Source organism: Hyaena hyaena, unplaced genomic scaffold (assembly GCF_003009895.1).
Source record: "Hyaena hyaena isolate Hyena2069 unplaced genomic scaffold, ASM300989v1 scaffold_858, whole genome shotgun sequence".
Lineage (NCBI taxonomy): Eukaryota > Metazoa > Chordata > Mammalia > Carnivora > Hyaenidae > Hyaena > Hyaena hyaena.
Window position 1 is genome coordinate 759,325 of NW_024081484.1, and position 15,670 is coordinate 774,994.

A 15,670-nucleotide genomic window follows, 5' to 3' on the forward strand; every position below is an offset into this window, starting at 1 on the left:
TTTACACTGGTAAAATTTTTAGAAATAGTAATCACTATAATAAGAGAGAGACTTTAGGTTATACATTCCAGAGAAAATGGTTGGGACTTTTCTATCCTCTGTTCCAATAAACCTTTATTTATAGAAATGGGCAACTGGTTGGATTGGGCCCATGGATAGTGGTCTATGGACTCCTGATAAAAGGAAATCTGAAAAATTTTTTTTCATTATAAAAAGATTAAAATTACAGGAAAACTAAAGGGTGAAATGCACATGATTTTTGGGAGTTCTTACTTTCATAATACTTGAAAAAAGAAGGCAAAGTACTGGTTCTAAAAGAGTGTAAAATGTAAGAAAGGAAATAAGCTCTTTAAAAAATTTTGTTTAACCTTTTTATTTATTATTGAGAGACAGAGCATGAGCATGGGAGAGGTAGAGAGAGGGGGAGACACAGAATCTGAAGGAGGCGCCAGGCTCTGAGCTGTCAGCACAGAACCTGAAGCGGGGCTTGAACTCACAAACTGAGAGATCATGACCTGAGCCAAAGTCAGACGCTTAACTGACTGAGCCACTCAGGCACCCTGGAAATAAGCTATTACATTATATTTGGAGTAAATTTTATCCTGTTTCCTCGCAGCCATCTCCTTGTTGATTATTGATGATGGATATTATATTGATAGCAGAAGGTAGTTGCCTACCCCTTTGGTAAAGACTGCTAGCTGTAATAAACATAAGGAATTCTGTAAATTTGTTGTGAAATAGTGGAAAGGATTCTATCTCAGGATTTGGATTGTTATGTCCTATTTAAAAGTATCACTTATGAAAGACTTTTCTGAAATCCTTTCAGTTTTGAAATGTGTTGATGCTAGATGTTTTTATGTACTTTGGTTATCTTTAGATACAATTCTGTGGTAAAGAGATACAGTGGTATAGGTAAGAAAACCTGGTTTGTATTAAATTCACATTTTCTGAAGTATATTTGCCTGTTTTAAGGGGATGGGATTGTAATTTTTCCTACTTGATCACTCTGTGTATATGTGAATATATATGTATATATTACTAGTGCAGAATCTTATAAGGTGAATTTCCACTTTTTAATATTTTTTCCAATAATGTACAGATTTAACACAGTAATAATTTTTTTATTTTGTTGTCATATTTTTTACTTTTATAATCTATTTATTGTTATATTATGTTACAAATCTTTGACTAGTAGAAGGAATTAACTTAATATTGTGTAAAGAAGATTTTTTAAATATAGTTTTGGTAACTATCTCATTTTTCTTGGTATGTTGCCAAAGGGAAAAGGGTAGTTCATGCCTTCTTGGGTTTGAAGGGTTTGTTCAAAATCATTCTTTTTATTTATGATCTAACAAAAATATTCTTTGGGCTTTGAAAGTGGAAAATCTTTTTGACAGAGACATTTAAAAAACTATGCTTAATTATAAGACTCTTTTATGTAAATTTTTGAATTTTTAATTCTTATGTAAAAGCTGTTACTTAGACTTGAATTGGTATTTTTAGACATTCATCAAATTGTCATTTCATTATTTTAAAATCAGTCCTCTTCAGGAAATAGATGACTAATATTAATGTCATCATTATCAGGAAAAAGCTCAGCATCTGTGTGATTTTTTTTTTTTTTTTAGATGAATTGAAATTCTTTTTACAGGTTTGGTTTTTATAGCACATCTTAGCTAGTTAATGTGTTATGGAAGAACACATTGGCATAATGGAGCTAGCTACATGATTCTGGAACAGTGTTAAGTGGGAAGACTTGGCTAGCTAGAGGTAAAACATGGACTCTAAGGAATTAGGTTACTGTCTGAAATTTTTATTTGTGTTAGTGGGAGGAGAGTAAGATATAAATGATGAAGAAAAGCCAGAAAACATTGTTTTTTTCTTTTTCATTATTAACCTTGATGTACTAGAATATTTAAAATGCTTTCTTAGCCTTAAATGTCTTCAAGCTTGGAAATGACAGAAAATGTGTTTAACAGTATGCTTTAAGATACTTGAATTTTGCTTTAATTTTAGTTTGGATTCATGTGTTAGGTAGGTTAAAAGTAATTTAGTGCTCTGAGATTCACCATCTTAGGTTTTTGTCATGCAAATATTGTCTTCTATAGGAATATCAATTACTGATAACATGATAAAAAGACTCCTGTATTTGGTTAACTACCGATTGATATGTATATGGCTCTTGGTGCTACAAAAATATAGGTATTAATATCCATGGCCTTTCTTCCCATTAGATTTTACAAAGTAGATCATTTGCTAGGGAATTTTTTATTGTTCCTCTAGTACAATAGTGACTAAAACATTACCAGATAGTTACAAGTAAGAAACTGAATGTTCAAACATAGCTCTTTTCGATTAAATAAGTACTTTGTTATTTTTATCTTTAAGTAAAAATTTTCGTTCATTTCACTGATGTGCATTACTATCTTAAATGTCATATTTTTTAAATAAAAATTTTTTAAATTTATTTTTTATGTTTGTATAAATTATTTAACTTACTTCCAAGTTTGTTAAATGCCATAATGTTTTAAAGCGGTAGGTCTTTCGTCTTGAATGTGATTGTAGAATCAGACTTCCTATTCCAGTCTACCTAACAAAGAGCAGAGGGAAACATTCAGATGTTCCAAAGTTTCCTTTTATTTAGGTCAAAAACCAAACTGTGGGTTTTATTTATTCATTTTAGAAACATGTCTTACTGAATAAGAACATTGTACTTATTTATTCTTATTAAAAGTTTGCTAAAGATTGGCAGCTTGTTTCTCATTTATTGTCAATGAGATGGACATAGGAAACAAAAACAAAATTTCAAGTTCCTCTTTAGTCTGGTTTATCTGTTTATCTTCCTTTTATCTACTCATGCATTACATCTGATGTTTATCTAACATGACTATCTTTAAGGTATAAGAGACCTACTTCATCAGTGTTATTTTTTAGCTGTTCATATTTTTCTTTGCATAATGGTTTCCACCATTGAGCTCTCGTTGTAGTTAGAGATAGTATCATATACTGACCATTAATCCACCTTAGCTTTTCTCAAGGTTATTTGCCCTAATCAAAGAAGACTGAAAATTATTTGAATAATTGTTTCCTCAGTTCTCTCAAGAATACATATATAATTACTATCGCCCTGGTTACATAATAGAAAAGTTATTTCATTACATACAAAGGATGCCTTAGGTAATGGTTCTCAAAGTGTGCTCTTTGACCCTCTTGGACCTTTCAGAGGTCCAAAAGGTCAAACTTACTGTCTTGTTGTATGGGGGAATAGGCTCAATGGGTGATAGGCATTAAGGAGGGCACTTGCTGTGATGAATCACTAAATTCTACTCATGCAACCATTATTACATTATATGTTAACTAACTTAGATTTAAATACAATTTAAAAAAATTTTAAATATTTTCTTAATTCTAAGACCTCATTTGTCTTTTTTGTTCCCATTCTTTAATAAATGTACAGTGGAGTTTTCCAGAGCTACATGGTGTATAATATTAGAATAGATTGAATACAGAAGCAGATACGGGGATTTAGCTGTCTTCTCTTCAACACAACATTAAAAAATGTTTGCAAAGAGGAGTGCCTGGCTGGTTTAGTCAGTTAAGCGTCCAACTCTTGATTTCAGCTCAGGTCATGATCTCGTGGTTTTTAGGTTCAAGCCCTTCATTGGGCTCTGTACTGATGGCACAGAGCCTGCTTGAGATTCTGTCTTTCCTTCTGTCTGCCCCTTACCTTCTTGTGTTTTCTATCTCAAAATAAATAAATAAACTTAAATAAATACATTTACAGAGATGTACAAGAATGCTATTCTTGCTAATTTTTTTGTTGTTTTGGAAAATGCATGTTTTATAAAAATACATTACTCGAACGTAATTGTTTTGTTTATAATTAACATATGGGGTGATCTTCACTTTGCACAGTTCCAATATGTACTAATTTCAGGTACCTGAAAATTTCGTTAATACCAGCCCTATAATAACAGTTCTTGTTTGACTACCACCATATATTAACTGTAATTGCATAAAATAAAATTTTGTTGCTGGTACTTTAGTCTACAAATCACTGTTATTAAATGCTCATCATAATTAGTGACCAATCACATCACTTCTTTCTAAGTGTGTCTAGCATTGGTCACTATTCATGTGTTGTTAGTTCATACACAGAGATCAAAACCTATCATTGTGTTGCTTCCTTGTGTCCCGGTGATAAAAACACATGTTTTACATAAATGGATAATTTAAAGAATGGCAAAGAAACAGAAAATCTGATATTGGAAGTGAAATTTGAATTGAACTTGAGTGGAATTATAGAAGACATAGTTGATCAGAGGAATATTGACATAGCTGCTATTCAACGGAATTCAGGTATGCAGCCATAGGAACTTAGTGAAGGGGAATGTATTGATATAAGAGAACAGAGTTGTTGTGCCAAAAAGGAGGTCCCAGTATAAGTGGCACTCAGACCATTTCACATTATAGGACCTCTCAGAGATTTTCATAGTTGAAAGTGCAAAGGATAAAATGTTGGAAACCGAGGGTGCCTGAGTGGCTCAGTTGGTTAAGCATCTGACTTTAGTTCAAGTCATGATTTCAGTTCATGAGTTTGAGTTCTGAATCTGGTGAGCACGAGACCTGCTTCGGGTGAGACCTGCTTCTCTCTCTCTCCCACCCCTCCCCCCACCTCTGCCCCTTGTGGGATTCTCTCTCTCTCTCTCCATCCACTTCACTCACATGCACCCTCTCTCTCTCTCAAAAAAAAAAAAAAAAAATTGGAAACTGATCCAAACTTAGGAATAATTAGCCAAGGCATAGAAAATATGCTCAGCCTATATCTTAAGTTATACACTAAGAAAGAATGCAAGCACTGTTCAAACCACTCTTGGTAAATTTTTTATAGAGAAGACATTTAAAAATTCTCAGTAATTCTAATGTTTTAAATTATACTGTTGAGGCTCCTGAGTAGCTCAGTCCGTTAGGCATCGGACTTTGGCTCAGGCTGTGATCTCGTAGCTCGTGAGTTCGAGCTCTGCATGGGGCTCTGCACTGACAGTGAGGAGCCTTCTTGGAATTCTCTCTCTCTCTCCCTTTCCTTCTCTCTCTCTTTCTCTTTCTGCTTCTCCCGTGCTTGTGTTCTCTCTCTCAAGATAAATTATAGTGTATTTTATAAATATTTCACTGGTTTTTAAAAATTATTTCTTTATACATTATACCTGGCAACAAAGAGAGTTTTTTAATACAGAGTTTTTGGATGTAATCCACATAAATAAATCTCTTTATATTTCTCTTTATATTATATCCTGTGTTTTCTGTTTTGATTGAACAGTATAAGCAATAACTCTAAAGCCTAAGAAATAATTTGTATTCCTTTATCTCCCTCATAGTTTACATTTCTAATTATTTAACAACTCTCATAGTTATCTCCATTGCCTCCTTCCTCACTGATTGTCCTTACTTAGGCATTCATTTGTCACCCTTAATAAGTCATGACTCTAAAGGGAGGGCATGAGGGAGTTGCTTTAGATGACAGAACTGTTCTGTATCCTGACTTTGATGGTGGTTACACGAGTGTTGTTATATGTTAATAATCATAAAATTTTCTTTTGTCTTGCTGTGATATTGGCATTTAAATACTTCTTTGTTCTTTGGAAATAGGGCTTACAAATAAATGAACAAGTACTTACTGACAGCAGTGTTCAAGGCATTGTCCTCTGTGCTGAGGAATATATAAATGTGCAGAAGACATGTTTCTGCCCTAAAGGAGTTTATATTCTAGTAAGATTGAGAACCACAGATAACAACAGTAGGATAAACTGTAATGCTACTTAAGGAAGATACGATAGGAATATGCAGGAGGATAATTCTTCATTGAAGAGGTGGCATTTGAGCTAAGTCATGGAAAACATTGATTACTGACAGTCAAAAATAGAGACAAAGGATATTCTGATAAGGAGAAATATAGCACACTTGACAGATTTGTAAGTTTTCCTGTTTACGAAGGTCATAAAAACTTAGGATCTATACTTCATGCAATCTCTCATCCTATTTTATTCAATTTTGTGCTCTAAAACTCTTAAAAGCATTTGGGTCTGACACATTTCTTACAAATAGTATTGTAGCTTTTGAGTCTTGGAGTAAATTTAGGTCAGTTTTAAAATTCATATTTTAATGTCTGTGAAGACAGTGAGCTATTCCTAAGTCTTAGTGTGATCAGTAGACAGTAAATATATAAGTGAAAGCCTGAAATTCATATAAAATTTTCTATTTACAGAGTTAATTTAAATAGGTAGAGTTTTCAATATACATAATACTTAGTATTTTTGTAATAAATGCTTTCTTTTCACTTTTCCTAGTTGGGTGAATAAATCAACTTTTTTTTTTTCCCACAGGTTTTCCGTGAAGACCCTGATTGATCGATCCTGCTTTGAGACAATTGATGATTCTTCTCCTGAATTTAACAATTTTGCAGCTATTTTGGAACAGATTCTGAGTCACCGGCTGAAAGGTAACAGAATTAATATATTTTTATTCTTTCGACAGCTTTCTTTTTAATAAACTGGAAATTTTACAAGCCATACAGTCTGGTATGATTTAGACAATAGCCATTCTCCATCTTGAGAAACATAAAACTGATTTTAGAATGCCTAATCTTTTGGCCTGTCCTTTGTCCCTAGAAAAGAATTTCTGTTCTCAGATTTATGCCTATTTCCAGGATTCATTAAAAGTGTTGAGTGTATTGTCACATACAAGGAGAAAAGTCACTTTTCTTTTTTTTAATCTGTTTTTTTTTTTAATTTATTTCTGAGAGAGAGACAAACAGCGTGAGAAGGGGAGGGTCAGAGAGAGAGGGAGATACAGAATCTGAAATAGTCTCCAGGCTCTGAGCTGTCAGCACAGAGCCTGACACGGGGCCAGAACCCACGAACCGTGAGATCATGACTTGTGCTGAAGTTGGACGCTTAACTCACTGAGCCACCCAGGTGCCCCGAAAAAGTCACTTTTCATAAGTAATTAAAATGAAAGCTTAAATTAAAAGGTAGCCTATTTTCAAAGGTTACTAGGTGCTATTTTAACTAGTTTACAAAGGCATAAAATTTGTTTGCCTAATCTTTACTTCGTTAAACTTTGGAATCTTTGAACTTTTTTTTTTTTTTTAACATAAATAGTTAAAAGAGGTATGTAAAATGATGTTCAACTATGGTTTTCTTAAAATAAATCAGTAAATATATTCACATTAGAAAGATGATTCTGTGGTCTCTCAGAATTATAAGAAATATTTACATTAAAATACCTGTAAACATAAGCTAATAACATCAAGAAATATTATGTAGTATAAATCAGTAGTAATAAATAATAACTTTATCACATCAATTCCATTATTTATCTTCCTAAAGGAAACTTGATCATCAAAAGTTTTCACTTAAGTTTTTATTATCTTTACTATCTTAATGGTATTGTTTTAAATCAGTAATCTGCTTTCATAATATAATTTAAGAGAATTGCAAATTTAACCTAATGCTTAATTCTTTTCTATGCTTTTTGATGCTGAAAGCATCAAGTTTTTACTCTCAAGTGTTTAAATAACTTGAGTGGTCCTTTGGGCCTATAACAAAGGGTTAAATTTAATTTCATGGGAAAACAAAATCTGGATTCAGTCAGCCCTTTGTGATTTAAAAAGGGGCCCATAACATTGCTGATGCTCTTTTTCTGTTAAAAGTTTGTTATTTTGCATTTAAAAAGTTATTTTTTACTTATTTTTGCTGTACTGCATTTCCTAAATTTTCTGCCATTAATGTTACCTGTTATAAGAAAATAAGTTTTTATAAAAGCAAAGGCTACGAGAAGATTTTGAGATACTGTCCAGGTTACTGTATTGTGTGGTGATCATATTTTAGAATTATAAATTTATAAATAATACTTGAGTTAATAAACACATGCAACACAGTAGACCTTGATGTACCTTAAAATTTACAAAAGTTTTATCACAAGACTTCACTTGCCTTGATGCAGTATACCATTTAGCATATAATTCACTCACAAAATACATAACTATCAGCAGAAAACAGGCCATGTTGAGATATCCATGCTGAGTGATTGGGCATACTCCTGACCACATAAGTAGACCCCTTCTGCACAATAGTCTGCCATCTTCTGAGTCAGACGTCAGCAAAATATAGATGATAGATCTTTAGAATTACTGAATAGTGAACATTATTTCTTTTTTTTATGTGTATTTATTTTGTGAGAGAGAGAGGGTGCATGCGAGCAGGGGAGGGACAGAAAGAAAAGGAGAGAGAGAGGAAGAGAGAGAATCCTTAGTAGGCTCTACACTATCAGCACAGAGCCCAACATGGGGCTCCATCTCACAAACTGTGAAATCGTGAACCTGAGCTGAAATCAAGTCAGATGCTTAACTGACTGAGCCACGCAGGTACCCCCAATGAATGTTATTTCAGGGATTCCATTGAACTACCATGTTGAAAATAGAATTTCTAGTTGATTTATGGATGAGAATCCCACTAGTGTGGCTCAGACAGTAAGAATGATGATACAGGGAAATTTGTGTTAATTTTTTAAGCTAAGTAAAATTAATTATTTAAAGTAAGCTTTTAAAAAAGTTTCTGTAGGGGCGCCTGGGTGGCTTAGTCGGTTAAGCGTCCGACTTTCGCTTGGGTCATGATCTCGCGGTTCGTGGGTTCGAGCCCCGCGTTGGGCTCTGTGCTGACTGCCAGCTCAGAGCCTGGAGCCTGTTTCAGTCTGTGACTCCCTCTCTCTCTGGCCCTCCACTGCTCACGCTGTCTCCTCTCTCCTCTAGAAATAAATTAAAAAAAAAAAAAAAGTTTCTGTAGATTGACTAATGTAGTCACTGTAATTAGTATAAACATGAATCATGAAATGATACTTAACTTTTGAGATGAGCTGTTTAAAATGTTTTTAATGTTTATTTTGAGAGAGACAGAAAGAGAGAGAAAGACAGACACAGAGTGCGAGTGGGGTTGAGGCAGAGAGAGAGGGCGTCACATAATCTGAACAAGATTCCAGGCTCTGAGCTGTCAGCACAGAGCCTGATGTCAGGCTCTATCCCATGAGCCACAAGATCATGACCTGAGCCAAAGTCAGACCACTTAACCAACTGAGACACCCAGGCACCCCTAGAAGTACAGATTTAAAATGTAGAACTTTGTGGGTTTGTGAGACTTACTTTTCTCCAGGTACTTTTTATTTTTGAAATAAAAGAGCATTTAGTTTAAATATTAAATTTTTCAGAGAAAGGTAAAATCCACCCCCAGGCACAAAATAGGCTGAACTGACACATGTAAAGTGGAAAACTGAAAGTTATTTACTTATTTCATTCTAAAAGTCCCAGTATTGAAAAGGAAGGTTTTAAAACCACAGCTATTAATCTCCTTTACGGTTATCTCTCAATAAAATAATGATCTTACTTTACTGGAATATAGCTGAGAACTAGGAATTATTCACAGAATATAGAAATCAAAAAGACCTCAGTTCAGATCTTAACTAATTTTTGAGCTTTTATTTATTTTAAAGTCTCCTCCTCTCCACCCATCTGCACCTGCCCTAATAAAAGCCACTGTAGACACTGGCTGTATAGGTGGAGTGTTTGGTTGAAGCAGATCAAGAAAATTGGGCATTTTACCTGCTCAGCAGCAGTTGTACCCCACCCTGCAAATCAGTAGTATTACTGTAGGTAGGACTATGAATCACAGATTAAAAAGTTCTCTAATTTCTGTCCTTCTGAAGCGGTGTACTCAACAATACTCATGACTGGTACACATACAGTCTTTGTTTCAGTACTTCTGATGTCTGGGAACTTAGGATAGTAAAGCAGTTCATCACATTTATGGGCAATTTGGATTGTTACAAAATTCTTATGTAAATGAAGCCAACCTATCTGACTCTGCTTTGATCTGTTTTCTGCCACTTTTTTTTCCAGTTTTGAACCTAATATTAAAAGACTGCTGTTATATAACTCTTTCTCCTCAGTTCTCTTTTTTCTAGGTAATGTATCTGTAGTTTGTTCAACCTTCTGGAACCACCATAGGCTTAGTTCTCCTGGTTTATCACTGGTTTATTAGTATTGCTCTTAAAATGTGATACTCATAGCTGAGTAAAGTGCTTCAGATAGGTCAACTCTGTATTAGTTCAGAATTTAAGATTATGCTGACATTTTGATTCCCACATCACACTTTTGGTTTTCATTGAAATCAAGACTAAGTCAAATCCCATAGTTTTTCAGAAATTGACTATTGCTTATTTTAGGTTTTAGTAAATTCTCTAAATTAATTGCCTATGTACAAGTTTTATGGGGATAAATACAGTATTATTTCCGTTGTCATCCACTTTATAGATGGATGAGGTGGCTATAAAAAATTTTAGAACTTCTAAAGATGAAGTGGACTATTTTTTCCTATTTCTCTCACTATATACAAAAGCCTGGACATTATTATATAAAACGAATGAAGACTGTTTAAGACTGTTTAGGGACTCTGAAACTTTGAGAATGAAGTAGTTTGTTCTTTGAATTTTCTGATTGTCTTGTATACCAAGATTGGATAAGCCAGTTGCTTATAGACCTCAATATGTGCAGAGAGCAAGATGGAAGACTTTTAGTACCAGTTCTGTGCCACAGAAAAAATGTGGTACCACCCCCTCCCAGGCCAGAAAAGCCTAAGGGGGCACTTCTCCTGAGGGTATAACAGTATATCCCACCAGCACCACCAGAGTGGTGTCAAAGAAGACCATGCAGAGAACTAGGACTTGAGAACTGGGACTTCTTCCCTCCTGGCTGGTTGTGAGCCTTCTCTTCCCATCTTACCTCTTACCCTCACCATGTAAATGGAGAGCTTGGATTTCCATTCCCAACCCAGTAGTAATGAGGGGTCATTGCCCTGCCATCCTGAAGTTGTGTCAGAAGAGACCTATTGGAGACTGAGGTCTTAAACCATCACCCAGTAATAACAAGGCTACCCCCAGTGCATTGGCAGTGGAGACCTTGTAGGAAGCCTGGACTCCCACCTCCACCTAGCAGTAATGAGAACTCCCCTCTCAAATGTCAGTGGAAGTCAAATGGAAACATTGGACTTCTCCCTCCACTTGGCAGTAATGAAGTGGTCCCACCATTCTTGACCTTCGCCTGCCAGAACTGTCATAGAAAGCCAGTGAAAACAAAGTTTAAGTAAGACCCCAAGACTCATAACATGAACATGTTCAAGTTTCATATGAAGATCACTTGTCGTAACAGGAACCAAAATCTCAAGTTAAATGACAAAAGACAACCAATAGAGGTCAACACTGAGATTACAGAAGTACTAGTGACAAAGATCATAAATTGATCATGATAAAAATACTTCAATGAGCAGTTAGAAACATGCTTGAAACAAATGAAAAAGTAGACAACATCAACAAAGAAATAGACGACATAAAGAAGAACCAAATAGAAACTTTGGTACAGAAAGTACAAAACCAAAATAAAAAGCTCAATGAATAGGCTCAACAAGAAGATGCAATGGACAGAGGAAAAAAATCAGTGAACTAGAGGACAATAGAAAAATTTTAATCTAAATAATAAAGACTAGAAATAATCTAAAATTAGAAAGTGGACTTAAAAAATGAACAGAGCCACAGGGACTGTGGAACTATAATAAAAAATCTAAATCTCTTTTTATCAGAAGATCTGAAGGAGAGTGAAAGGAAAGGACTGAAAAGGTGCTAAAAAAATAATGGTTGAAAATTTCCCAAATTTAGCAAGAGACATAAACGTACATATTTGAGAAACTGAATGAATCACAGAGTAAATCCAAAGAAATTCATGCAAAGACATATTATAATTAAACTTTTGAGAAATAAAGACAAAGAAAAAATGTTGTAAGTAGCCAGAGAAAATGACACTCTGTAAGGAAAAAACTGAATGCAGGCAGATTTCTTATCAGAAACCAAGGAAGCACTTCTTTTCAGTGCTAGGAGAAATAAGTCAGCAGAGACTCCTGTAGCATAAATTTTTTTCAGTGATGAAGAGGAAATCTAGACATTCTCAAAACAAGGAGAACTAAGCAATTTGTCACTGGTAGAGTGGCTAAAGACTGCCATGAAGCAGAAATGAGATGATAAGGAAGAAAATACAATAATTTCCTTTTTTTTTTTTTTTTTTTTAGTTTTTGTTCCTTCTTTTTGTGATTTCTCTGTTTTCTTTGTCTTGTCTTCCTGTGGACGACTTGAATGTTTTTTAGAATTCCATTTTTATCTATCTGTATTGTTTTTGAGTGCACCTTTTGGTATAGATTTTTTAGTATTTGCTCCAGGTATTATGTTGTATATACAGAAGTTATCACAATCACAAGTGTCATCATTTTCTTGTCTTAAATTTAAAAATTATGCCTTTCTTAATTTCCATTCACTACCCCCCATTTATAATATCATTGCTTTAAAAAGTTAAAAGTAGATCTACCCTACAGTCCAGTAATCACACTAATACTAGGTATTTACCTGAAGAATACAAAAACACTAACTTCATAGGATATATGTACCCGTGTGTATTGCAGCATTATTTATAATTGCCAAATTATAGAAGTGGCCTAAGTGTCCACCAGTAGATGAATGGATGAATAAGATGTGATACACACACACACACACATTGGACATTATCTAGCCATAAAAAAAGAATTAAAACTTACCATTTACAACAACATGGATGGAGGTAAAGAGTGTAATGCTATTAAATAAAACAGAGAGACAAATACTTTATGATTTCACTTATGGAATTTAACAAAGAAAATAAATAAACAGTGAGGAAGAAAGAGACACACCAAGAAATAGACTCTTAACTATCTATGGAGAACAAATGATGGTTACTACAGGGAAGGAAGGTGGGAAGATAGGTGAAATAGGCGATGGGGATTAAGAGTACACTTATGATGACCACTGAGTAATGTCTAGAATTGTTGAATCACTATATTGTATACCTAAAACTAATACAACACTGTATGTTAACTATACTGGAATTAAAATAAAAAAGTGAAAAAATACGTATAAATGTTTTAAATATTTCCCTTGTAATAGATTAGAACCACCTTAGACAGTGTTAGAACTTTTGTTTTTACTGTTAAACTTAATTGAGAAGACTCAAGAGGAGAAGGTCAGCCTATTTCAGGTTGCTGATTTGTCCAGCACAAAGCCTGGGATGTATGGGGCAAGGAAACTTACCTGCCCTGTCATTTCTTGGCTTCTAAGATCTCTAATCTGGGTTCCTTTTATTCTCCATCTTCAGAGTCTTTTTGTTTTAATGTAATGTCTAGTGTTTTTAGTTATATTTAACAAGAGGAAAGTGCATCTGCTTTGTCCTGTCTGGTACCAGAATTCTCATTCAATTTTTTAATATGAAGAATTATATCATTAGTGTTCCTGATGTTTAATCCATATATTCTTGGGATCTAATTTGAGCCTCATGTATTGTTTTCATATACTAGGCCAGATTTAGAATTTAGTTTGCTAGTGTTTTAGGAGTTTGGGTTCTATGTAATTTCTGTTGTATACTTGTTTTGGTTTTTGTTATGAAGATTATATTAGCATCACTAAACGAATCAAAAGTGTTTTATTTATTTTTTTATTCTTTGGAAGAATTTTCTATAAGCTTGGAATTGTCTGTTAGAAAGAATTTGTGAGCAAAAACTGTGGATTATTTGGGGATTGTGTGTGCTTACAGGTCTCTTTAGGTTGTTGACTTCTTTTCTGTATTCTCTACTACAGTTACCAATTTCTTCTTTTCTGTACACTCTTAATTGTTTAATCCCTATTCAATTGCTGTTTTTCCTTTCAATGTGCCACATTTAAAATAGATAAATTTATGTAAATGGTTTTAAAAAGTTCAAGTTCACTGAAGAGATCTAAAAACTTAAAGCTGAATTTTTACAGAACTTAGACCCTACTCATAGTTATGTGTGAGCCATCCACCCCCTAATCTGAAGGATATAACATGTTTCATTCAGATTGCTCTTAAGAAAAAGAATTCCTTCGGTGTTATTTATATGCAGTTGTCAGCTAGTTGGTCCCTTTTTGCATCCCTGATATTATTAATTCTTTTTCTATTTTTTTCATAGGCAGTATTGCCAGAGATTTGTTAATTTTGTTAGTCTTCCAAGTAATTAACTTAGGGCTTTTTGTTCATTTAAGTATGTGCAGGGAGCCGCACTGGCCTCTCTGGATGGCAGTCACAGCAAGGAAATGGCAGTGTTTGCAGCTCCTGCCATGAGAAACGAAAACTGGTATCTCTTTCTGCTACTACTGGCTCATGTTGGAAATAAGCCCCCTGGTATTGACCAGGCCTCACAGTATTCCATATCAGACCCATATTCCAAACACAGATACCTCATAAAGAAAAGCATATTCCTGCCTTTGCAAAAGAGATTTTAGATAAAAGCTCTGTGGATGATTGTAAAAAGCCTCTTCCTATGGGCCTTGTATATCAAAGACAATTGAGCCTGGTCACAAGACAAAGAGCCTAATTTAGAGTTAAGGAACAAATGGAGGCAGAACTTAATTTAATACTTACGCCTTCTTCTAACTGGTGATATATGGCAATCCCTTCCCCAAGGCCTACATTCCACAAACACCCTCCCGTACTGGCAGCTGGGATGAGGATAGATAAGAGTAGTTAACACCTAACCCAAAAGCAAAAGGTTAACATATTTAGGGCCCCCACAGTGTTCACACATTCAGCATCAAATAGGTTTCCACAAACAAACCAGTTCAAAACATTCATCCTCTTGAGAGCCAGATGGAATGACTCCTAGCTTATCTATATAAACTTAAATATTATCCTGTTTTTCACTAAGAGCATCCTGTTAATTCCTTGGTTGGAAATTCACTATGACTGGGATAATTCTACAGAATATCAAAAACTTGTTATCGCAAAAGGCTTCCCATTGTAAAAATTCCTTTCTCTGACCTCATGTTGTTACTGAACCTTTAAATAAAGACACCAAAACCGACAGGACAGAGATGCCTGCCTGGTGATCAGAAAGAATCTCCGGGGCTCTCTCACTCTCTCTCTGCCAACACCGTCCATCCTTCAGGGACCCCTGGACCTGCCGGAGCCGGCCTCCGACAAGTATGCTAATGACATCATTATTTCCTCTATTATATTTTCCCTGAGTCTGTGTTGTTATGTTGGGTTCGTAGCAGATTAAATTTCAAACTTCTCTCCAAGTACTGCTTTGATTATGTGTACAAGTTGGGATATATAGTATTTTTATTAATAATCATTTTGAAGTAACTTCTACTTTTCATTATTACTCCTTTGTTTTGGCTATGTGTTGTTTAAAAGTTAATTTTTAGGGTTTCCGTAAATAAGAAATTTTTACTTCTATGTTAATTGAATTATGGTCAAAGAATTTGATCTTTATGACAGATTTCTTTAAAAAAATTTTTGTAATGTTTTTTAATTTATTTCTGAGAGAGACAGCGTGAGCAGGGGAGGGTCAGAGAGAGAGAGAGAGGGAGACACAGAATCTGAAGCAGGCTCCAGGCTCTGAGCTAGCTGTCAGCACAGAGCCCGACGCGGGGCCAGAACCCACGAACCTGAGATCATGACCTGAGCCAAAGTCAGACGCTTAACTGACTGAGCCACCCAGACACCCCAATGGCAGATTTTTTGAAATTTGTA

At 34.6% G+C, this 15,670-nt stretch overlaps 1 protein-coding gene across 1 annotated transcript in view; it reads left to right on the forward strand.

The window, feature by feature from the left end:
• Positions 1-15,670, forward strand: part of LOC120222228 (RUN domain-containing protein 3B) — a gene marked incomplete at its 3' end in the record, with an annotated part of 90,307 nt that overhangs the window by 13,097 nt on the left and 61,540 nt on the right. Inside the window, exon 2 of the mRNA XM_039219967.1 lies at positions 6,381-6,496. Within this exon, the coding sequence (XP_039075898.1) occupies positions 6,381-6,496 (116 nt within the window). The remainder of the gene's footprint in view (positions 1-6,380; positions 6,497-15,670) is intronic.